Source organism: Triturus cristatus, chromosome 2_1 (genome assembly GCF_964204655.1).
Source record: "Triturus cristatus chromosome 2_1, aTriCri1.1, whole genome shotgun sequence".
Lineage (NCBI taxonomy): Eukaryota > Metazoa > Chordata > Amphibia > Caudata > Salamandridae > Triturus > Triturus cristatus.
Genome location: NC_140581.1, coordinates 1,149,027,281 through 1,149,053,627, shown reverse-complemented (window position 1 = coordinate 1,149,053,627; position 26,347 = coordinate 1,149,027,281). Strand labels below are relative to the sequence as shown.

General features: G+C 44.4%; 1 protein-coding gene across 3 annotated transcripts in view; it reads right to left on the bottom strand.

Moving 5' to 3' along the window:
- TRMT10B (tRNA methyltransferase 10B) overlaps positions 1-26,347 on the bottom strand; it is a 121,273-nt gene that overhangs the window by 21,566 nt on the left and 73,360 nt on the right. For all 3 annotated transcript variants that reach the window (XM_085640860.1, XM_085640861.1, XM_085640862.1), the window contains 2 exons: positions 19,627-19,705; positions 6,066-6,133 (listed from right to left, as the gene is read on the bottom strand). In XM_085640860.1, the coding sequence (XP_085496986.1) occupies positions 6,066-6,133; positions 19,627-19,705 (147 nt within the window). The remainder of the gene's footprint in view (positions 1-6,065; positions 6,134-19,626; positions 19,706-26,347) is intronic.

Genomic DNA, 26,347 nt, shown 5'->3' with positions numbered 1-26,347 from the left:
ACTTTAATATTCCATGGTGCCGGTATTGTTAAAAAGGTGTGGGTCGGAGGTGTGTTGTGTCAATATACAAAGCCTCCTGTGTGTATCAACATGTTTCGAAGCGTGCTGCTTCTTCTTCAGGACAGGTTAACAGATCCCTACCGTTCTCACGTAGCTAGTTAGACAATGTCATCGATGATGTGATGCTACATAAACAGGTAGTAAATGCTACGTGTTAGAGACCAATTGTCTGAATGTAAAATACGATACCAAAGGGAAATTCCTTAAGGATAATTTGTTGTATGAAAGGCGGGGCCTCATGAGCCTTAGAAGACGAGGGAGACAAGGTGCTAATTGCACTATGCACCAGGGTACTACCTCGTACAAAGGTCTCCTCCTCGCGGCTCCCCACTTTTTGCCTGGTATTCGATGCAATTTTGACAGAAAGTGCACTGGGTTCCTGCTATCGAGATCCCCAGTGCCAGATCTTTTTCTCTAAAACTGTACAATTGTTCCCCCAATTGGCAATACCTTTGGCACCCCTGTGAGTCCACAGTAAATGGTTCCCCAGGTATCTAGTGCATGGGTACTAAAAAGGGTCTCTAAGGACTCCAGCATGTATTGTGCCACCCTAAATGACCCCTCACCTAAATCATGCAGACTGCCATTGCAGGGTGTGTGTCTTGGTGCAGACAAAAGTGAAAACATGACATGGCACAAATGCCTGTGTGCCATGGCTGCAGACACAGCATGCAGTATAGGTAAATGACACCTACAGCAGGCCTCACAGCCCTAAGGCAGGGTGCACTATACTACATGTGTGGACGTATCTGCCTGAGCAGATATGCCTCTGAGTTGGCCAGCTGAATTACTGTCAGTGTACGTGACCAGGAAAGCCATTTTAAGTACATGTGCTGGACACTGGTAAAAACAAGTTCCCCAGCTACATGATGGCTTCACTGAAACCAAAGATGTTTGGTATCAAACATCTTGTATTAATAAACCCACACTGATTCCAGTGATGGATTTATTAATACATGCACCCAGAGGGCACCTTAGTGGTGCTCCCTGAAAACCTACCAAGTACTAGTGTGCTGGCTGACTGGTTCTGACCTGCCTGCCACTACAGATGAGTTTCTGACCCCCAGGGCTTAGAGCCCACACTCTCAGGAGGTCAGGATTAACACCCCCTCCGGCAGGATGACCTGTAAATTAGCATTCCAAGCCAGGGAGCTTCAAAGAGACCACTATCTTTGGTATGTGAATATGGCTTCCCTCAAAGGTCAAGGGCTGCCACGCCCCCTTGACCAGGGCCCAATTGGCGCTTGACCAGGCGGGAAAAAAAAATTGTTGTAAGAGAGGCGTGTTCACCCTCAGGCTAGTTCCACCCCTAAGGTGGGCTACTTGATGTGGACAGGAAAATTAAAAGTCTGCCATCTTGGTGATGACAGAATTAGTAACTCTGGGACAGGGTTATGCCCACATCCCACAAGAAGTCATCATATAGGGGGCGTAGTGACCACTGGGTTAGTAACCCATTGGCTACTACCCGACACTCCCCTAACAGTCCTAAATCTAGTATTTAGGGTAGCCCCTGGCACCAGGAAATCAGATCCTGCAGGCCTGAAAGAAAAAGGCAGACACTGAAGAGTCACAAGAACAGAAGACCAGCAACTGACTTGGCACCAACCCTGTCGGCCTGCCTGCTGTCCTCAACAATTGTGCCAAAAACACCTCGTCCAGCAGCTGCCTCCAAACACCTGGGAGAATGGTCAGCCTTCACCTAAGACCCAGGAACTCCAGTGGAGTAGCTCCACTGCACCCTGCAGGCACCCCAGAAGAGCTGGCAGGACACCAGACTGCCAAAAACATGAGCCTGGAAAGCATCACTGCACCCGTGTCCCCTAGCCCGAGTTTAAATGGGCCAACGGTGCCAGCGTGGTCCCCAGACCCTCCTGATCCGAAGTCCACCTTGGGTTTGCCAACTGTGGACTCCCCGAGGTTACTTGCAGGGCCCTCTACCGCGAGTGTCTCCGGTGACAAAAAAACGACACCACAGGACACCTCTGCATCCGCCCACCTTGGCCCGAGGAGAAGAGGGCCAAAGGTGTCCTCACATCCCAAGTATCATGACACCTGAGCCCCCTTTTTGGTCCGGCCAGACTGTTCCCGCAGTCTCAGCCTGCAGCTTCTTTTTGACCGGACTGATTCTCATTGACTTCAACTGGGCACCCGGCGCTGTATTGCAGCTTTGCACCTAGCCACCCCAGTGCTGCCTGAGGTGACCTGTTGGTGCTGCTTTAGACCCTGCCCCATGCTCACCTCAAGTCCAGAACATTGGTCCTATAAGTTGCTATAAAGTACCTATATGCAGTATATGTCTTTCCTCCAAAGGATAACATTACCGCTCCAGAAATAGCACTAAGTGTCACATTTTTTAAACTGTAACGGTTTCTAACTCGAAGCATACTTACCTGATTGTAATGATCTTGGTGCCTAAATTTATATAAAGATACGTGTTATTTTTATAAATTGGTGTGGATCGCCTTATTGAGTCTTGTGTATCATTTATTAACTGTGTGCATGCAGCAGATGTCTAACACTCCTCTCTGATAAGCCTAAGGCCGCTCGAATGCACTACTCCCTTAGAGAGCACCTTGGGATTGCTAGAGCAAGCCCCTGTCCAGTAATAAGAGAACCCCTGGACTCTTTCCACAGTATATCTATTTTTGGTGTACTATATAAAGAGCGAGCTTCCTAAAAGAAACATTCCACATATAATTTACCGTTGTCAGTGATATGTACAGTATAATCTTGTATGTGCTTTAAGTAAAGCACTTTTTTTCTAAGCACTGACTGTGCGATGAGTCAACTTGGTTGGTTTATTGCGTTCTGAAACTCTAACCCCCTCACCACCTCCCAGAAAAGGCCTAGGACTGCTCATCTTCTCTCTCCTAGGTGTTAGATGCCAAAGACCTGCAATTGGTGCTCCTTTTCAGGGTCAATAGCAAGGTTAAGCCCCATGAGACCGGTGGTAAAATGAACTAATTGATTCAATTTGAGCCCAATAATCAGTGATTGTCATGGGGTTTCTGAAAACGTTCCCCCCAAACTCCTACATCATAGTCCTTCTTTTCATCAGATTAATTGGAACATTTTAAACCATTCAAACTTTAGATGAAATGGGAGGGAGGGTAGTCTGTTAGCTACAATACTCTGGAGGCACAGATCCTGGGCATCTGCTTTGGGATTAACATCAAATGCACAGTTTGTGCAAAACGCGTTTGATGTAGGCCCCGTGACGGCTTTGCATATTTGGCGAACAACATAATGTCTGTATGTACAGTTCAATTGATACATCTGTACAGCTGGCGGTGACAGATATTGCCAAACCTTTACAGTAAGAATAGTGGATGAAGATGTTGTTTTCCACACTTTAGCTACCAAGTTTACGAGATCTGGCTGTGCAGGAGTGCAGGTCAGTTAGGTGGAAACCAGTAATACAAAAACAGACACTACTCTTGGTACAGGAAGTTTGGCCAACTCACGCTCCATAATGACTGCATCCATCTTGACAGGGAAAATATTCATATTTGTGAGATTCGTGGCACTCAGTTGGTGTTGAATCTGTATAAGGTAAGTGGAACTGAGTCTTAGAGCAAGGCTCAAGAGCGGCCCAGCACTGGATCTTTGGGTTTTGCACATGGAACACAGGAAAAAAGAGCTGAGGAGAAATGTTTGATATCAGCTGCTTGTAAAATCAAATCCAAGATTGGAAGACACGCAAATGTGGCAAGAATGCCATACAGCTATTTAGCGCTAGGGGCGCTAATCAGCCTAGAGGAAAAGCAAGTGGTTGACTTGCATGACCCAAACAGTCTTTGTAGTGCCAGTGGAGGAAGAGATATTTGTATGTTGAACTAATGATTTACAGGCAGCCCTCCTGACAAACAGGAGATAAGAGACCAACTCCATGTCATATCCAGGCCTCTAGTTAGTTGGAGAAGACTGGAAGGGTCTGTACAGGTGCCCCAAAGTGGAAATTCAGAGTGTGCTGGAAGATGTCTAGGGTGCAGCAAATGAATGCCGCAAAAGACTGTTGAAGCCCTAAATGGCTAAACGTGATGCATACCATGACTGAAACCTGATCAATGGATGGTGGGTTCTTGGGTAATCAAAGTCGAAAAACCTGCTTGGAGCTTATGGTCTGTAGTGATGAGAGATCTAAAGGGCCACCTCCTCATTAACAATTACTGTCCATCTAAAAAATACCCATCAGGCTCACTAGAACCCCTACTGGCTTGGCAGCTAGTGCTCACGGTACCGACCGTAATGTGTCTGAATGGAATTTGGTCACAGAAGCATCACAATAGGGATCAACATTATGCCCCAGGAGCTGGCATTGTTAATGAAAAACTATACAGTTTTGCAGGGGCCACATCACTATCTCACAGCACAACCTTACGTTTGGGATATATGTAGAGTTATCTTTGTTAGGCCTTGGAAACACAAGACGGAAGGCAGCAATGTATAACTTTGAGGGCACCTCGGAGTGGGCACTAGTGTTTGGCCACATTGACACCTAAAGATGGACAAAGGCGTTAGGCCAGGAGGCATCTCAGCATGGGTCAGCTGTTAAACAATCCTGGTACTTTGGCATTGCTCGTGGCGGATTGTCTATTGGTCTAGTCTGATATCCAGCTACAAAATCCACCCCTGTGTGAAGGGTCTGTCCAGACAAATTATAATTGAGGAACTGTGTAAAGAAAGAACTCCACACTCTTTACTTCTGAGACGAATTCAGCAGAAACCCCAGATGGAAAAGCTAGGAAGTTTTCTCACCCGCATAATATGTTCATAAGAGTCCTGGCTCATAGGTCATGACCCCTGTCACCAGTGGTTGATTTGTAAAAAAAAGAAACAAGTGCCGGAGCTCTCACCAGGAGGCAGCTTGCACCAGCCCATTTTTCCTGTTAGCATCGCCTAAACCATAACCAACCATGATAGTGTGAAGAAGAGGTGGTGTAATGGCCAGAGCTGCCAATATCGGAGTTGGGGAACTAGGTTCGAATCTCGATGTTGGCTTAACATCCTGTGATTCTGGGCAAATTACTTAATCTCCCCATGCCTACCATAAATGAATGTGTCCTTAACTGGTGCTCATGAAAAACGCTGGTGTTGATGATTAAATGCCGGTGCTGAGCACCTGAAACCACTGGCTCAAATTAAGCACTGCCTGTCACATAAGTGCAAGCGGTGACTACTCCGAGGCTTTCCAATCATAGCCTCAGATTGGCAAGATCCACATTCCCAGAATCCGGTGACGTGCAGGATAAGTGGGAACCTGAGACTTTCTGAGCAGACGCTAGGAGATGGAATCAAGGCTGCAAAGGTAGCAAGATAACAAGGGATCAACACATTGGTATGTTTGCATAACTGTGCAAGCTGTGTCCAATTGTGACCGATTCCATTAGGTGGTGATGACGGACTGAAGCTAGTGGGTGTGACAGGTCCCGTGTACGAATATGCCTTGTAGAGGTTATGTGAATTGTATAGTAATTCCTATTTCTAAAGTATAAACATTACACCCTTAAGGGTTTCAAGGAACTGGGTGCCATCAGGGAGATTAAGCGAGCTATTGCCCAGAGTCACATGATGCTGAGCTGCCACCGGCGCCAGGGATTGAAGCGTGAGACCCATGCGCCAGTCGCTCTGGCCGCTGTGCCACACCTTCAGAACAAATTTAGGGTTGCGTAGACCAGGGCTTGTTCCCCCTTGTCCCAGGTCAACCTAATAGTATGTGGGGGAGAGGGGGGGGGGGAACAGAGGGGGAGGCTGGATATTAAAAACATCAGCTCCTAACCATTCAGCTTAAGCTCTTTCACGCTGCCCCTCCACTGTAGTGCAGCCGCTTTTAGTTCATAGAGGCACAGAAGCATTGTGCAATGTATTCCACTGTTAGACACTTTCAAACTTTTCTTCTCTATAGACCACAGATTGACAGCCCCACCTGAAGTTCAACTACCTTGAGCTTAGCAATCAGGCGGACATTTATACAGTGTTCTAAAAACGTGCAGGTTACAAACCTTTTGAATGCTTTCATCTACAAGTCCACCGAGGATGTAAACTTTTCGTGGATCAATATCTTCAAGTGCTTGAAACAAAAGCAGACAACAATTAGTGCATCATCTACGGTACACCCATCACAGCACTGCAGAGTCTAGCAAGAAACATCACAGCGACTGGGCTGCTTTTACTAGAAAGATTTTTTGTTGTTGTTGTAATGAGTTCTCATCAAAGCTATTTTTTTTGTTTAAATCTTCAAAGCTATCTTTTCAAAAATGTTCTTGAAATGTCAAGCCGGTGGGTGACAATCTGTCCTCACAGGGATTAGTTCGTTCTTAACATGCAGGAGAAAACTTAAGCAAGAAGGAAGAAAAGACAGAAAAACAGAGAAAAGAAAAGGCAACAGGTATGGCACGTAGAGCGGCCATAACAGTATAACAGTACCTTAACTGATGAGAGTAGGCACAAAAAACAGAAAGGAGCACTACCCATCCCCAAGTAGCTTGCAGAGTAGGCATATCAAGTTTCTTCTACGTTAAATACAATTTTTAGCAAACAAGGACCAGACAGGACAGGACAGGACGTGATAAGCCACACTGTACTCTCAAGATTCAAAAAGCATGTTTTTCTCTCTTTTGTACAGCAAACATGCAAAGGGAACCAGGAACGAACCTCTATGGCCAACTCTCTGTCCGTGAAGTGTCAGTTTTATGATGGTTGCAGTTTTAGTTGTGAATTTTACACTGAAAATCTATTCATCTTGCCAGTGAAAAGAACAAAAAATACACACAAGGAACCGAGGACTGCTCGCTTTATTATCATATCTATCAACAGATTTCTGGTGAGGTAATGACTTAACATGCTGAATAACTGTCATCGAACTCTTGCAAGTTTACCAAACAACCTCTTGATAACTTAAAATGTGTGAGCGTAAAGGGTATGATTGTATATATTTATATATGTATGTCTATATATTTAATTCAGAATCTGATTTGTTAATGGACGTGTAATAATCAGAAGCCCAGTAGCCGAGGTGTATATTGTATATAAGATGGTTTATTAGTCTTATATGGAGATAAGTAAAAGATCCAATAGTAAGCTTCATTGATAAGCCAGATGTTAAGCTCTAATGTAAGCCCCACCAGGAGCAGCCTCCCTGCTATTCAACCCATACGCCAACTTACATTCAGCACCTATCAACCACCCCAACATTCGAACGCATCACCATGCAACAACATTCCGCACAGAACACTCATACTGGCTGAGCAGCAGATCACAACAGGAGGGAGTCTCTGGTGGAACCTGGAAAGGCCAGCAGTATGCAACAAAGGTGCCGCTCTTACAGGAGTGTAGCGGACAACCTTCACAAGCATGGCGGCCAGCTGGCCTCTGGAGACATGGACACGAATGCCCATTTCTCGCGTGAGTGGCTTCCTGGTTCGTTTCTGCTTCACTTCTTACCATCGCCTCAAGATCACCTAACAGTATAAACCAATTTACGGTTCAGCAAATCGAGCTGCCTAAAATACGCAATGCCACATTTGCAAAGAATTGTGCTCAAGAGCATAGTTACGTAAGCATTTGGCCAAAATGAGCTGTGTATTTCTGAAACTGTTGAGACAGCAGTAGTTGGAGGTGCTCGAGGAAACTGCACAGCTCATATGATTTACTACTGTGGAAAGAGCCGGTAGAGTTTGTCAACAGCCTAATTGTAACCATAGATCTATAAAGAACAGTGTATGGTTTTATATATCTGATGTGCACGTTTTGATCACACACTTAGCGGTATCTCAATTTCACATGCGTCTACCCAACGCTCAAGAACACCCTCAAATATAAATGTCAAGTCTTATGTCCGCTGTGGAATAATACCCAGGTTTCGAACAGAAACCTGTGATAGAAGGACGTCGGTATGGAGGGCCCAGAACTTGTGCACCTATAGAATAAGCCACAGTGCACACATGATCACCATCATTGATGTATTAATCATTTGTAGTGAAGAAGTTCACATGAAATGAATGTATGCACATCTCATTATGAACTCTATAGTTTCATGTATTTAAAGTTGGCTGGGGTTTTCCTAAAAAGTGCTGGTAATTAATGGGGCTTTATTCAATAATGGTTGATTAAATGCAAGAGGATGTGAATTTTCTTACGTATGGGTCGAACATTTTTAAAACTATCAAGGACACAGTAGAGTGGGTAATACTTTGTGCGAACTGTTTATCAGCAGCTAAACAACACAAGCATTGGCAAAGCCAAATAGGTCTGGATTTAAAGTGGTAACATATGCAACCACAACAAAGACGTGCACAAATAAGCACTGACCATTTTTAGATCTCTGGTACAGACTGCTGTCCTGCTGTTTCCGATACATTACATATAGAGTGAGTTTTGAGTCAGTCCCTTGCTCGTGATTGTCTGGCCTTGTTGTCTATCATGTGTCTGCTCCTAATGCAATGGCTTTCACCCCTATTCTTATGTATGGTCACAGTGTTTGATTGGGTATTGTGAGTGACGAGGATGCCAAGATTTGAGAGTAGAAGGAGCCAGTTTTGGACTAGCATTTGCATATTATGATCGGTGTTCACAGGCGATTGGCAAAAAGCATTAGCAAAGCTACCAGCTCTATCGTGTAGCCCGTCTCTTTCTGTACCTTCTTTGTATGTGCTAGTTTTTTAGGTCTCGCCTGACCCAGCGCATGCGCTGGTCTGGCGAGACTTATTGAGAGGGCTCCAAAAAGTGCTACCAGGCCAGCCTAGAGCTACAGTGCATGTGCGCGGGTGCGCACACCGCGCTTGACCCGGATTACTTTCACTTTCGCGGCCGCATGGCCGCTTGGCATAGCCAATAGGTCTCGCTTTTGGGACCTTATAAGTATTTAGTTATGCAACTGTTGCATGGCTAAACACTTATAAGGTCCCAAAGGCGAGACCTATTGGCTATGCCAATGCTTGTTTACTCTCCAGGTATGCATTGCTGCCTGGCGCCACAGGCATAGGAAAAAAAACAGCAAGACAGGTTGCACAGAGACATGGCACAAAAAGTCTGCTTGCATTTGTGCATACTATGTTTGTACGTCTAGTCTTGCCTTTTCTGCGTTTTGTGTGCCGTCTGCTACGATGCTTGCACAAGATGTGCACATTTTACAGTGACATTTCTGTGCCAGCTGATATTCCCAATGTAACCAGCAAACTATACTTTTTGCATCAATGTGATATTATGAAGAGTTAATCAAGTTAACTTTAATGTAAAAACCAAATAAATAGTGAGCACTTCGGAAGAATGTTACGAGGCATGTTCCAAGCGACTGGTGTCTTGATTGTGGTGGGAGACCACCTGTTCGTCTTTAGGAGTAAGGCAGATTTCTGCATTGTAAAATCTTTATTGAAGACCTAAACCGAATAATTCCCACTCTGTGTGGGGACCCCAGAAAACTTCTTCAGTGATATACGCCTCATATAGGTCTATGACGTCACAGAAAAGGTGAGGAATCCAACACATCCATTTGTTGTTCAAAACTTTCTGAAAGCCTACCATAGCAAGATTTGACTAATCTTAGACGTCGTAGCTCCAGAAATAAAACTTTTTTTCAAAACTACATTGCATCACCTATGATAAAACCTGCTGTCCATGATGCCTTAAACTGCCAGTTTTCTCATTGAGTCAGTACTTATTTCTGGCCCACCTGACTTGGATCCTAGGAATAAACTTCACCTTAAGTCTAAAGCTTTTTTTCCTTCACTTCTGAATGAGGTTTCCTGTCAGAATGCCACCCCTTTTTAGGTTGAGTGTAAGCGTACCACCTCTTGTATACTTTAGTATACTTCTCTTGTGGGATTCAGAAGAAATCTGGAACCCCAGTCTGTTACTGAGTGGGTGAGACTGGGGAGATACTCTTGGGTATGACCCCCCCACCCCCATCAATTTGCTAATTTAATGGAAAGTGGATATGTTGTCTATTTGTAAAAAGATACAACAGTTTATCTGAGAATGGGCTAAACATTTTACGGTGAAGGAGCCTGAAAGTATCTCCAAGCACTTTATATGATATTAAGTTTTTTCGGACAACCAATCTCCTACTGTCAGTCTCTCCACATCTTGAGAAAGAGCACCACTTTTATAAAGTCTATTATGAAACACAAAAAAATGAATTGTCTAAGATGGGTGCTAGACTATTTTCTTTTGGTTTATCCCAAAATCCAACCCTTGGAGGAGGGCAACTAACCACTATATTTGAGTTGGCAACAACTGCTTGGCATGTGACATTAAGATATCATCCAGACATGTATGTAGTCCGATGCTGTGTAATCTCAGTAACGATACTACTGGCTGAATGGGAGCGACTTGAATTTGAATCTTTAGTTGTTCCACACAAACTGTAGAAAGTGTCTGTGAGGTTGATGAATGATGCCAGAGAGATGAACATCTTTCAGATCAATTTTTAGAACCCAATCTCCAGTCTGTAAGGAATCCCTCAAACAATGTGCCCCTTCCATTTTGAAACGCATGATTAGTCAAAATCATTCAATAGTTTTATATTTATCATCTGAAGATAACCCTCACCCTCCTTCCAAACCAAGAGGATGCTGTGAAAATCTTAAAAATGAGGTGACATTTTCTGCAGGGCACCTTTGTAAAGCAATTTTTGAGTTTCCTGTGTTATCAAATCTCTTTCTATAGCACTGAATTGGCTGGGGAGGCCTTAGCTGAAGAGGATGGGAATTAAACTCTAGTTGGTTCCCTTGTACTGTGTGCAAATCCATTGATCTGGTGTAATTAGCCTCCTGACACCTAACCTTTTCGATGAAGAAAGCTTTAAATGTATCCATGTACCAGAATCATTAGGACAGCTCTCTCCCATTTTAAAACCTTCCTCAAAATTTACTTGTTTGCTGAAAGAATGGTGTGCATCCCGCTCTTTCGCTGACGCAAGTGGAAAGCCCACCACTTGCAGTGGCATCACTGGGCATGATTTTTAGGAAGGTCACACAATTAAATGAATTTATTAACTTATATTGAAACTTTTTAGGCAGACTGTGAATTATACATTATTATGGTCTGTAGAAGGGGAAAGGTCTTCGGAGTGTCTCAATCACGCCTGTTTGTCTCTTCACACCCCTGTCTTCTACAGTCTCTTTGTTAGACATTTATGCTCTTTTTCTCCTGGTATCTTACTGAAACTCTTAATCTGCAGATCTCAGCCTTGATCTCTTTGCTCTTCAGCACTCTCTTTTCACTTTGTCCTGCACGTACTCCCACGCATCTCCTTCAGTCCACCAATACCCCCACACACACTTCACTGTAAGCACTCGTTTTTTAGGTCTCGGCTAGCGAAGGCTGCGCTTGCGCAGTCTCGCTTGCGAGAGATAATGACTTGGAGAAGAGGGGCTTGAACCCGCCCCTCTTCTCCCATGTTCTCCATTGGCTGGCCTCTTGAATGCTGGCCAGCCATTGGAGAAGAGGTCCGTTATTCCGATTAGGCCCCGTCCTTTTCGGATCGGGGGGCGTGTTTTTTTCAAGAAGTCTAATTATCTCCTCCAGCCAATGGCAAGAGGAGAACACGCCCCCGAATCCGAAATGGCCGCTGCCTTTCTCCGAGGCATTTCTGCTTCGCCTCGGAGAAAGGCAGTGGTGTGCTTAGGCAGTGGTGTGCTTGTTTTTTTATCCACCTTAAAGCCCTGGATAGGCTGCAGCATGGAGTGCACGGATTTAATGTCATTAACTGATAACCGTCCATTTCTAGGGTTTTGCAGCATTTTCGAGATATATTAGCGGTTCACTTTGCTTAAAAGAGTGCAATTTCTGATATTTATTTGCTTCTATGCACTTAATTGCCTGCGAAATGAGCAGCGAGATGAGCAGCACAGGATCAAGGTTTAGGGACTAGCGCGGGAACAAACCGCCACTCCCGTACAGCGGGCCGTGACGGAATAAACTCGTGACACAGGCGCCCGCACGCTGCACCGCGCCTCGCGGCACTCTGACCCTGCTTCCGCTCCCCCTCCCCTCACGCCGCTCCTCTGATGATGCTATCGCCGGTGGGCGCGTGGGGGTGATGCTGCCAGTTCCTGGTTCGTTGGCAGCTTCGGCACTGCGACCAATCAAAGCCCGCATTATAGTGCGAATTGGAGGACAAGGGGGAGAGTCTAGCAAAGCAGTCCGCGCCGACCCTCCTCCTCCCGGCCAGGCTCAGCCATCGGGACTCCATGGGAGGGGGAGAAGCCGCGCCTCCTCCCGGGCTCCTCCAGCAGCATTGGCGGCGGCTCGGGGTGCGTGCTTGAGTTGCTGCTGCCAGCCGAGAACAGAGGAGGGAAGCCCGACTCACCCAGCATGAGCCACGAGCCCTGTGGGAGGCACTAGGACCCAGGGCCGTATGAAGGACAACAGGTAACCATTATTTTTCAGGGCATTCCCAATCGCTGTCACCCATCCAGGTTATGCATACCCCTCCTGCAGCGCATTGTGCAGACGGGTGGAGGCCAGCGACGGTCCCAGAGGTGGGGGTGGGTGCGGAGGGTCGACTATTAGCTAATGGGCGGTCGAGGGTGCCCTCGGACAGGTCTCTGCTGCGGGGTCGTGATGGAAGGGGCAGTACAGGTGCTGACGGTAATGACTGAAGTGCATTGGCAATGATAACCAGCACATTCGTGCTTTAGCCAGGAGCTCTTTGGGTCACTGCGTGTGTGAGTTTCGCCTGGGGTCGGAAGAAGCAGAAGGTGTACACCCCTGCTGAGACGGTGGCAGGCTCGCTGTAAGGATGGCATAACTTCTCCCCAGCTTAGTTCACAAGCGCATAATAAAGATCCCTGTGGAACTTCGTCATTGTAATGTGCCTTCGGTCTCTTCGCGCCATTAGATTTCTGGTTCAGCTCCCACATTGTAGCTGTCATTTGTAGGTCTGAAGGACTGTAGAGACGATCCCTTTCACCCACCGGGGTCTATAAAATGGTGGCTTTCAGTTTCACAATACCACCTACAGTAAGTGCCAAGATACCGTTTGTGGTTCGAGGTGCTAAAAGGTGACTTGTTTCACTAATTACTTTGGAGGGTGCTATTCAGTCTGACCGTATTTGTAGAGGACAGTGCACAAACATACTGCCCCAAGCTCAGCCAGCTTCTCCATCCACAAAAAACAACTCACCAAGCAGGGCCTAGAGGAACTCTGCTCCTCCTGAGGCACTGGTGCTTTGTTTCCGCCTGGCGCAAAGTGCACTGAATGCTTGTTTTTTTTTGCATCTCAGCAATGTACCTCTAACTCTGCCAGCTGGTGCTTTCGTTCTACTGCTGCCTACATCGGGAGAATTACAATTGGCACATCTGGCCATTGCACTGTTCTTTGCATAGAGGCCAATGATTGGATAAGCATGTATTTCGAGCCCCTTCTTTACCAAATAACAGTCACTGTGAGAAATTCGCACTGTGTTCAGTCTGAATTCCAGAGCTCTCAATCGTGGCCAACCCACAAGTTTTCACACTACACACTGTACATTAGCAATGTGGCACTGCTGCGGATTCCAGCATCAAGATTATAGCTGTACCTCAGTAAGACTTTGTAACAAACTTGTGTGGCATGGCGTATCTGTAATTTAGTGTCTGTTTTCCGACCAGCTGGGTCGTGTGGTTTTATGAAGAATCCACCTTGGCACAAGCCATTTAATCTTGCATGTGGAACCTGGATATAAATGCAGCACTGAAAGTGATATTCAAGTCATGATTTCTATGTTGTGCGAGTTATAAGCACTGTATGAGGCATTTTCACTTTACACGGCACGTCATTCTAGTATTGTTTTACGTGCCAACACGCATTCTTAAGCATGAGGCAGGTCCGGGTGAAAGGCTTTATTTCCTGCCCGTATTGGGACTTGGCAGTCTTTAAATACCGGATACATGAGGGCAAGCTGTCAGCTGCACCTCTGTAAGGTTTTTCTGGCACTAAGACATGTTTGTGCTGGTTGGTTGTTTTTTTAAGTTTGCACGCAAGGCTCCTTTATTAACCAGGAATTAACTATTGCCAATGATTTTAAGGCGCATTCCAGCGTATTTAATTTACGCAGTGCAATACGCATTTTTACATAAAGAAAAAGCTAACAGTATACCCTGTTGTGATCTGACATGATCGTCAGTGAGTTTCTAAAACGGGATAATACAGACAGATAAATTACTCCCTGTATGATTAATGTCTAAAGTCTTCAACTGTTTAAACCTAGATTTTTTTTTTAACACCCTAAGACACAGATCTGTGGCTTAGCTCCTGCCTATTTGTGTTTTTTCATCACCAAAAAGGCAAAATTATCCACACAGTTCCACATGACACAATTCAACTCCACACATTTCCAATCCACACTTCATAATTTGACACCAAACCACATAATTCCGCTCAACACAATTACACAATACACCACATAGATCCAGTCCACACCACAGAATTCCACATCATGCCACAAAATTCAACATCACGCGAGTCACAATTAAACCCCACTAAATACCACCCCACAAAATGGGGATAGAAAGACTGCTAGCCTTGGGTCCCCGTAGCCTCTTGGAGTCGGTCACCCGCCATGGCTGGAGGCAGCTGCTGGGAATCGGGATAAATTTCACGTAGTGACAACAGTGAGACAAGCTGCAAAGTGGCGTGGCACCGCTGTATTTCGAGAGCCGTGCTTGTGCCTTTAAAAGACACTCACCACCTCCTCTCAGACTCATGCTGTGATCAGGCACAACCCCCAGGAACCCCCCACGACAGGGGCGGAGTAGGCAGCAAGTGTCGAGGTCAAGAGGTGACAGGTCGAACAGCGGCGTCCTCCTGTAATTATTTAACTCAGTGCAGAGGTGGCAATTAACTCTTGGTGGCAGGGCGGACAAGAAATTGAGATTTAAAACATAAGTGTGTCAAAGTCAAAGGAGGTAAATACCTTGACACTATGTACATGACAGTGACAGAGCAAGCACTACCACTGTACGGGCCGGAGCTGAGCCATGACGGCTGCTCCCGCATAGCTGCAGGCACTCTCGCGCACGTGGTATGATCAAGGAGGCTCTATATATTATTGGCGGCGCACAACACAAGCAGTGCGAGCTCTAGAGCGGCAGAACTTGCGTCTGTCAAACTGCACATAACTGTCGCCAACCCAGGCTGCCGTTAAGTGTTCGGTCTCGGCTGCGCAGCGTTGGGAACATCACTTCAGGTCTTCAGCTCATAGCAATATATCAGGAAGTCGTTAAGGTTCCTTATCTGTGCAAGGAGGACAGACAGCTGAGCTTGGTGATGCCAGCAACCTGGTGATGGTAAGATGAGGTGGGAGAATGCCCATTACGAATGTACTAAATTCTGGTTACAAAGTTTAGGGCTTGGAGGTAAAGTACAGGAGTTTAGTTTACTGACTGCTAGTAAATTATTTTGTGTGTTGACTGTGGTAGAATGTTGCACATGGTGAGTGAATGATACTGTGCAGTGCTGGTTTGATTTGTTAGGAAGAATTACATATTCCTGAATGGCAGGAGAGAAACCCAAAGATTAAGAGACAAAGAGGCAACCTTCATTGATGTTTTGAGGGAAGGAGAGTGTGCTGAAGATGAGAAAAGAAAGTGAAGGACCTCAATAATCATGAACAAAAAAAACATCAATTATCAATGTCCGGATAGAAAAGGTCCCTAAATGTAAGAAAAAGGGACAACATATGGATGCCTTCGACATAAAGAGAACCCAAATGAGGTAATGTCACTGCTCGGTGGCATACAATGAGAAAGCATAGCACAAAAAATGGGGAGGGGGGGTCCTAGGGAAACTGTTTAAAGACCTACAAGGAAATATTTCCCCTATAGAATACAATCTCGACACAAACCTAGTCCTTGGGTCTATATTAACGCACACATACACCTATGAGATAATGGACTAAAGTCCCACACAATTCTCCACTAGGGAGAAGCCCCTTTTAGGACGAATACCCTCACCCACCATAGGTGGCATGCTTCATCATATGGGTATCTCCTCTTAGTGGGAAAACCTAGTGCCACTAAGGGCTACAACTTCATCTCTACAAGGAAGGAGCTCAGGGATGTTTTTAGATGTTGCTACACTACCAAGGATACTAAATCCCACAGATGAGTAATGTTATGGTGAGGACACAGCGCATAACAAAATGTAATGAGTGAACTAGTGAGGTTAAAACTGCCTAGTAGGGACAAAACTATTTTTAATAACTTGTACCCCCTGACAGGATTAAAAAGACAGTGAAATAAGCAGTATGGATTTAAACTGCCTGATTTCTAAGGCCGGTCTACATGTTTCAGCCAGGTCGATCTACATTAAGTATCTTAGGCTTTCATCAGGACCAAGAGATAAATTGCTGCTGCCAATATGGTAAACAAAGTGTGTAGACGATATCAAACCAGTAATCCTTTCATTTCTTGTTTGTTGGATTTGTACTGTTTGTACCTGTGAGAATGAGTCAAAAATAAAGAGAACAAAGTAGAGAAACCTTAAACAAGCCATCTCTCATAGATTAATGTGTGCACAACTTGGAGGGGCAGAGTGTTCCCTTCCCATCTTATTAACGCAATTATACGTAAATGTTTGGTGTATGATATCACTCACCCCTAGACAGATTTCTCTCCGCCCTGGAAGTTGTGTGAATGACTCCCAGGCTTAGGATCAAACACAGCCTGCCGCAAGGTGAGGTGTTACCTCCACTTTGCAGGAAGCCACTCAGGGTGTTAGCCCAAAAGGTGAGCTTTAACGGGAAGCCGCCTTTAATGGGCAAATGTTGATAACACTCCCAAGTGACTGCCCATTGTAATGGCAGACAAGCTGGAGACAGGGACAGAGACGGAAAACCGGTGCCCAAACTGGTTTTCCCATGGGCGTGTAGCCTCCAGGTAGCCATACCTCCAAGGTGGGCTACCAAGCTCCTTACATCCAAGGAAGGATCCAACATCTTCAGAGTGGCCAGAATGGTATACCCTGGGATGCCCAAAGCCACACATCCCCGGAAAGTCGTCACCCAAAGGAATGGGACTTGGTAGCCCATTGGCTAGTTACTGCATGATCCCCTCAGGGCACTTTAGCGGTTTAAAAAGGAGAGCGCTGGAACCCTGGCTCTCAGATCACACAGGATTTGGAAAGGACTGAAAAAGGAGTGCCCTGCTGCCCTTGGAATAGCACAAAGTACGGCTGCACCATCTGCTTAAATGCACCTGCTTCACTTTGGGCTAGTGAAGTTGGACTGTGTGGGTGGCTCCTAGCTCAGGGAAAAATAGATCACCAGCCCAGACCAAAGCAGTGACTCACAGAATCAGTCTGCTGATCTTCTGGAACCAAAATCCAACAAACACCTTGCCTGTACTGATCCTTATTCTATGAAACTAATCATCAAGGTGACAACAACCGAATTAATGTCAACCTCCTCAAGAATTATTTAAAAATATTTTTATTTTGTTCAAAAATCATTTCGGGGTTCGAAACGCGTCAACCTTTTTCTTTTTGTAAAAAACAAGTGTGATTAATGTGTAGAGTTTTTCTGCCTGGTTAAATAACTTGTGAAAGGACGTCCATAAACTGGCACAGCGCAGAAATTTTTCCGTTTAGAATCCACACTGTTTTTTGGTTTCTCTTGATTGACTAACCAATGTTAAAATGGTTTGAACAAAAAAGATTACTTGGTTACATGTTCTGTGTTTTATGTCTTGTATGTGACTGAACCGTCTTTGGTGTTGTTTATTATTGGTGTATTGACTTTGAGTCATTAAGTGTTGTTTGGTCAAATGTCTTTTGGTCTTGTGGTAAAATGTAAAAAATGGTTGAATTATGATATATGAAACATGTGAAAAACAAAATGATTTTTGAACAAAAGAAAAATATTTTTGAATAATTCTTGAGGAGATTGACATTAATTTGGTTGCTGTCACCTTGATGATTAGTTTCATAGAATAAGGATCAGTACAGCCAAGGTGTTTGTTGGATTTTGATTTTGTGGCTCAGCCTTGCTGATTAGAGCCGGACCCTGTGTTGTTAGACACGATCTTCTGGAACCAGCTCCAGGGACAAAAGAGCTGAAGAAGCCCAAACTGGCAAAGTGCTAGCCACCAGAGAAGATTCACTGGTAGCTGCTGCTGAGAATCTCGAGAGACGATCTTCGACAGCCAAAAGTTGCACCCGAGTCGGCTGGACCCAGCAGTGCCGTCAAAGTCTGGATTGGTCACTCCAGAGGGACTCTAGCCCCCACTAAAGGATTTTGCACCAACCATTGTACCCAGAGACCAAAAGCCTAGTTGCTGCTCACCATCGACCCCCGGAAAGTGGATTTCGTGGGACCCAGACCTCTGTGGCCAAAGCCGCTCCACATCCCCTGTGGACCGAGGAACCATCACTAAGGCACCCGTGTCACCCGCATCACAACTAGAGCATCCTTAAGCATCTTATCATTCCGCATCCCCTGCATCTTATCATTCCGCATCCCCAGCATCAGGACCACTCCATTATTGTCCATGGGGGTAGTGCTCAGGCGCGACCCACGCAGGTAAGAGCAATAGGGCAGGGGGCTGGGTTGGGAATTCGGTATACGACGATGATGGTAGCTTAAATGGAAAAAAAAAAGAAAACCATGATTTTCTTTCTTTTAAATGTAAGTTTTCTTTGTTGTCGTATGGCGAATCCCCCCGCCCCAGACCCCCTCCCGCTCTTACCTGCACTTACCTGCCTGGTAGTGCTGTAAAGGCTGGAACTGGACTGAAAAAACACTCTAGAAGTCAGAAAACTGTCCCAAACTACCCCATTGGCCCCCTAAACCTCCATCCTGTCAGATTTGGTCGCCCAAGAAGAGCTGGATGGGTCAAACTAATATTCACAAACTTTTGAAAAGTTTAAAAACGTATTTGACCACTGCTTGTTTGCGGTTGGAATTAAAAGTGATAACATCTTTGAAAAAACATTTTCCCGGAACACTCCAGTCAATTTTGCTCATCTTGAACTCTACAAATTCATAAAAATACACTCTATTTTTAAAAATTAGGATTGTGTTTCTTTCGTGTTGGGTGGCTTTCTTATTTAACTGTTTTATACTGTTAAATGCTTTACACTAAGTTCCTTTGTTTCAGCTTTGTTACTCGAAAACCATAGCTCCCCAGGGTTGAGCTTAAAATTGGTCAAACGAGCCCAACTGAACCCAATAAAGGTTTTGCAAGTGTATTCTACGATAAGGCCCCACAGCCATATCATATAATAAACCCAGATCCTCACACTCCCCACACATTTCAGACCAGTAGAGTACCTCAGGTTTTCCGAGGGGCTGAAATTCCACCTATTCAGACTCCCCTATGACTAAATGACACCTTAATCCTTTAGCCAAACATCTTCCACATTCTTTGAGAAAATGAAACCCTCTAGCCATTCTTCCACATACCCATGCTTTGTCACCTATACAGTGTAAAATACAGTTGATCGCAGAAAATAATGGTGATATATTTGCTTCTTATGGCAGTCCCAGTATGACTGACCAGAGCAAAACCATCCCCCACTGCTTCTATCAGCCACAAATTAAAAGGAAACATCCTCCTTCTTAATTATACGAACAACCCTCTTACCATGCTCTGAGTCTGGCGTGAGGTAGACAATGGTTTCTAAAGGAAACAAATCAAGGTAACTCTCCTCCGTCATATCCATCTGAAAAAAACAACACAAAGCCTTTGAATATTTCTTTCCTTTATACATTTGGTTTACAGTATATACAACATATATATTAAGGGAATGAAGACTCATCTTTTCAGACTGGGTTATGACTAATCAACCCTTTAATCTTTTAGTTACCTATATTCCAGATTTTCTTAGAAACCAACATCTCTCGCAGTGGCATACTGGTGCCCACTGAAATGCATGTGACCACTAAGTCCTTTTCAGCAATACAAACAAAGTGATGGGTGCGGTCAGAATAGACCCAGCCAGGATTCAAGTTAGATTTGTAGGCCAAAAGCAACATCTTTCCTAGATGATGCAGGTTAAGAGTAATGCTTGCAAAACATATGCAGAGTATATATCTGATATGGACATGCCTTTGAAAGGCCATCAACGCTCACTGGTAGAATGAAGTCTCTGAGGAGCCTGAATTCCTTTAATGTTGTAAGGCTCAGAAATGCATAAAACGATCTCGCAGTAGGGACTTTAAATCCCCATCTTGAGCTCAATAAACGTATGCATAAGCAATAAAGATTCAAATTCCACTGCGATGCAGGATCTATATTAGAAAGAGGAAGATGAACAAAACCATCAAAATGAAACCTTATAACTTCATTTACTGTGAAACAGGTCTACAATGGCAGGGAAGTAATGTTCATTGCAATGTATTTTGAGCTCTCTAGAGGCTAACAAGGAAAAGAGATAAAAAGAAATCATCCAGATAGGCTCTGGATGAGTTTTTATTAGCTCTACCAACCCACTACACTGCACATTCCAACATTCAATCAGTATTAGGCGAGTTCCATTTCCTTCTCTACAGTCTGTAAAAATAGCAAAATTATCAAAAAATTCACATGACACTAAGAGATGCATGTGTAGGAATGGGTAATGGCTAATCACCTCTCTCACCTCAACAGTTGAACAAGGAAATATTTATCTTTAGCAACCTAAACACAATGCAGCTAAGTTAACAATGGCCATCTTCAATGGCGTAACCGACTCCCCCAGTGTCTAAAGCTCGAAACCTCAGTCATCTTTGATCTAGAACTTACATTAATCCCGCATTTAAACCCAGGGACACAGAACGCTCATCAACACCTGAATATGATTAGTAAAGTCAAGCCAATGCTAAAATTCCATCAGAAGATGGAGCTAGTACACTCATTGGCTACTACAACCTGATGCACACTGGCCTCTAAAAAATCTGCAGCAACTTCATTTAGTAAAAATTGGGTGGTAGGACTATTGTTAGGACCAAAAAAAAAAACATCAAATCAAATCTGCAGTCCGAAGCTTTTCAATCAAAGAAAGATTTTAAGGTGCTATAGCTAACAAAACACAAAGCGCCATGGCCTGGATGCCAAAAGAATCTATCAAAATGTTTCGAGCTCTACAAACAACCATGCTGCCTAAGATGGTTGTATCAACAGGAGCTACAATGATAAAACACAAAGGGCCTGATTTAGATCTTGGTGGGACTACCGTTGTCACTCCGCGGCTGAGTTTCCAAGTAATCCATCAAGCTGGCAGAATCTCGCCCGCCCTATTTAGTTGTATGCAGGCTGAATCTTGGCAGAGTGTTCACTGTCAACTACGCAGCTCACCGCTGCCAACGCAGCAGACACATATGCTTGCGAATAGTACTCAGTTGCCTTCAGAGCGGTGGGGTTGCGCCGAGCCTATTTAGATTACACAGTTGTGCTGCTGTAGCTATTGGAGGGATGCTAGCACAACACGCCTGATGTGTTTTGGCTAATTGTTAACACCTGCATACCACACAATAAAACACACTCCATTTCAGGTCATGATCCTTTGCCATTTCACTGCAGCACAACATTTAAAAGCTGAACTTTTGTCAGTTAAGTCAGGGGTCTTGTTTTGTTTTCTGTTTATTCTCCCTTTTTCCTTCTTTCACTTATTTTCTTCCGTGTTATTTAGTTTATTTTGAATTTACATAATCGCAGGGAAGGAAAATCCCAGTTTTACAGCGGGAGAACTGTCAGTCATGGTGTATGAAATTACTCGAGTAGAGCGACAATTGTTTGGAGCCCAAGTACAAAATACAACCATATCACAGAAAAGGCAAATGTGGGCCAGAATATTTGACAGAGTGAATGCTGTAGCTAACAACCTGTGCACACTGGAGGAGATTAGGACGAGGTGGCACATGCATTTGCCACCTCATGCTTGATGCCTCCAAGCATCACCTTGAGGCCCAGAAGACTGGTGGTGTTTCTTTCAGACCCCCTTACAACTTTTTCCCTGGGAGGAGAAGGTCTTGCAGATCCTACGTCCTGAAGGCTTGACCGGAATCCCTGGTGGAGTGGACACTGGTAAGTTAGACTGTTGAATGTGTAACTAAATCTAAATGTCTTTGTTACTTTTCATTTAGCTGTTGACAATGTGTTTTGCACCTTTTGCAAACAAAGAAAACTATATATATTTGTATCAATCTATTTTTTTGTCTTGTTTGTGTGCTTCAATGCATTTTCTTTTATTTAAGATTACAGGTTTCAACCTCCATTACATTTCACATGAACTAATGGTCCTTGTAAGTGTTTTTATACCAAATAACATATTTCATATATGTGTCTTATATAGCAAATGTCTGATTTTTTATTGCATATTTTTACTAGGTATGTTTAACTTTCAATGTTGCAAGTGTTGGTAATATATAATTGAAATGACTACAATTACCATGATGCCTTGTTTTGGTTTAGTGAAAATAAGATTGCTATGTTATCTTGCTTATTCTCTTTTTTTTCTACAAATTTTTCACATATGCTAAAGTGTATTGCATGTATTGCATGTAGGATGACCCCCCCCGCTCTCCCCCAATGGTCTGCATGATTGCGGTGGTCTAACCGGAGCTTGATGGGCAGTTGAGAGCCCAACAGCAGTATCATGGGGGTAAGTTATTATTTGAGTTTAAAATGTTAAATAACAGTTTATATGTTACAGCAACAATATGGCATTAACATTAAAGTCAACACATCTCCAATGCACAAGAAGAGTTCTTGAAGGTGTAACTTTTGGATAAGGTGTATATTGATGTATTTTATAGATAAAAGTCTGGGCAAATATACCTCCTGATTTCTGTTCAATACCAAAGGACTGGTTTGAAAAGACACATGCCTATACAACAAATATATATCAGGTTGTTTGATGTTATAAGAGATAGTTATAGCAAACAGGCCAGTAGTCTTTATTGTGCCCGGTGTGAGGCTCCTTCACTATTGTGAATGATGTAAGGTTAGCCCAATTACAGGTGACATAGCATAAAATGCATTTATGAAACAATGTATGTTCCAATCCAAATGTCACATTGAGAAGTTGGTTTTCTACATAAAAATGAGCCTTTGAGCCAAAATGGCTAGTAACATGAAATTAAATGGCTACATTTTTTATCCAAAACATATCCCAAATCACTATTTCATTCATTTTAAAAGAGATAGATTTGCACTCCTTCACAAATGTGCATGTAAGGCAGACTAGGTTTAGAAAAATAATTGTGATAGGCACACAGTTTTTGGAAACACACAGACAGGAATGTGTACACATGAGTGCCTGAGTACCACATACCAGAACCATGTTTCTATGTTCTTTATGTCCGGATGGCAAATCAATGATGGAGAAAAATGGGATACATAAAGGGACTTTTGCAGATGGAATGTTCGATCACATATATGTTGGAGTATCCCATCTGAAAAACTCAAAATCCTGCCCAAATCATGACTCGTTAGGAAAATGTCAAAATGTCAAAATGCATCAATATATAATCTGTTTTATATTGTGAATTGCCTTTGAATCTTTTTTTTTTTTATAACTTTGTTTAGTTTTTCGCTTAAAACAATCAACATTGCAGCATGCAATAGTACATTGGCATCTTGCGCACGATCCCAGAGGCAAACAGGACAACGTTTCATATCGAGCTACATATCACATTATGAACATCACGTTAGTGCGTTGTAATTACCAGGGGGTATTCATTACCCTCAGACCCCCAGGCCCGCACCATCCCGGTTATCCCCCCCCTTCCGAGGCATTCCCACTAGATGTTGTATCACTCTGAATACCATCGTCCCCTTCCGGGTTGAGGGCCGTACCACACAACTGGCACCACTCCATGAGGTCTACCTGTAAATTATCATCTTTGCGAGTTAACTGCATGTGCGTATCTTCAGCAAGGGCCCATTCCCTAACATCCCGTAACCATGTGGGGATATCCAAGCATCTGCGTCCCACCCAATTTATCGCTATTCTGTGTCTGGCCAGAACCAGCATGAGCTGCAACAGTGTATATGCTATTTTTTGTTTTTTCGGTTTGCGTACACGGGCCAACACACATTGGATTGGTTCTCCTCGAATGGGTAGACCCGTGCTCGTCCCCACCCTCTCCACGACCTGCGCCCAGAACTGACGCCTCCCTGGGCACGTCCAGGCCAAGTGCAGAAAGTCTGCGTCGTCTACCCGGCAACTTGGGCACTTCACCGGGGTGAGATAGGGGCGGTGTAAAAAATTATAGTGGATCAGTTTAAACCTGGCATTACAGGATACTGTATGTGTGAGTTCACAAATAGCCGACCAGGTACCATCCTCTATTACAATATTAAGGTCATTCTCCCAAGCTGCCCGTGCCAAGGGGGAGCGAGTAACAGTCCCGTCTCATAGCCTTATACAGGAGCGATATCAGTCTGCGCCCAGAGCCACAAGTTAGGAGCAGATCCAGAGTGTCTTTCGGCTGGGGGATATGTGGATATTGGGGCCAGGTAATTCTCACTACTTCCTGGATCCCTCTATATTGAAGGAAGTGATCCTGCCCAAGTGTAAAACTCTCACACGCTTGCTCAAAGGTTAAAAACGTCTCATAGGGATATAGATCCGCGAGAGCCTCACCCCCGCCAAGCTTGTGCCAGGACGTGCACAGCCTTCCCTGTGGCCCAAACGGGGCCATGTAACTTCCCCCAACGAAAAGGGCATCCCGGGCAGGCCCAACCCAAGGTTCAAGACATACTTGGCTGTTGGTGTCCCATTAAGATGAGCCTACGCTCCCAGGGATTCTAGATTCCACCCCAAGCCCTTGATAGTTAGTGTCACATCATTAAAAGGCAATACCCCATGATTTGCTTAAGACCCTCATATTCATGTGTCCCCTTATTTAGCGGAATCCTGCAAGGTAAGAGCTGTGTCCAGAATTGTTTCCAGAACCTCTTCTTCAGAGAGGGCGAGCGCCGCCGGAGCAGGTGCTGGTTCAGTCTCTGGCACCACGGATGACGATGGGAAACCTCCAGGCTCTGGAGTCCCACCTGCATAGTACCATCCTCGGCCACGATGATTCTTCTCTAATTTAAAGGACTAGCTTCTAGGGCTCGTTTCTTACTACGAGCGCTCCTTGACCTGCGGGATGGCCGGGTTCCCCAACTGCTCCGATTCCCCTGGCTCCCGGGGGGTATCTCCCCGGATGTCCAGCCACTCCCAGACCTCATCAGGGGGTTCGAAGAAGTGGGCCTTCTCCTGTGCGAGCACCTTCAGTTTGGCTGGGTAAAGTAGGATATATTGTAAGTGGAGCTCCCTGGGCTTCTGCTTGACTCCAAGGAAAGTTTTCCTTTGCTCCTGGACCTGTCTGGTATAATCAGGATAGATGGACACTTTACTATTTTCGTAGCATAGATCCCGGGTCTCTCTCGCGGCACGTAGGATACAGTCTCTGTCTTGGTAATTCAATATTTTGGCCCTAAGAGGAGCCCCTGGGGGCGGCGGGGGGGGGGGGGGGGGGGGTGGACGGACCAGGGCCCTGTGCGCCCTCTGCCTTTGAATCTTTGATGTTAAAAATATATTTGAATCAGTGTAAGTACTATTTACTTTGATGGTACTTATTTTTGCCTAAAGTGAAAGCCATAATATTTTGTAAAACCATTTCACAATGGTAAAACAAACTTGCATGAGATCAGGATTCAAAAAAAGAAATGTTTGCAAGCCTTGAAGCAGGTGAAATGTGATAAATTGGAAAATGTGTAGAGAAAAACTTAATGATCAGTTCTATTTACACAGATATAATAAAACTATTGTATATGTTTTGACAGCATCTTCAAGAGGGAAGCAGCTGCCCACTGTGGTTCCGGTGCTGAGACCACAGACACCAAGGGACCCAGAGGCATGGAGCGCTACAACATAATTTTCAGAGGCCCCCACAAGTGAGCAGTCCCTATTGAATGAACGGGACAAGAAATTCTTAATCAAAGAAAATCCAAGTACACCTTACCTATATATGATCCCGAAAATCCACAAGGATTTGAAAAAAAAACATTTAGACCCATCGTGAGCACTCGATATTCAATACATGAGCCCCTCGGGGAAATATATTGACCGACATCTACAATCCAGCGTTCAAAGATACTTGCAAGACACCACTGAAATTTTAATTAAACTTGGAAAGATCAAGTTGGGTGAGGATAACGAACCCATCTTGTGCACCATCGATGTGAAATCCTTATATACCTCCATCCCACATGATTTGGGCCTACAGGCGATGGAATCCTTTCTTCTCTATAGTGAGAAAAGTGAAGATCTGAAAATATTTTTGTTAGAACTTATGCATTTTACTTTACATCACAGCTACTTTACCTGGCAGAA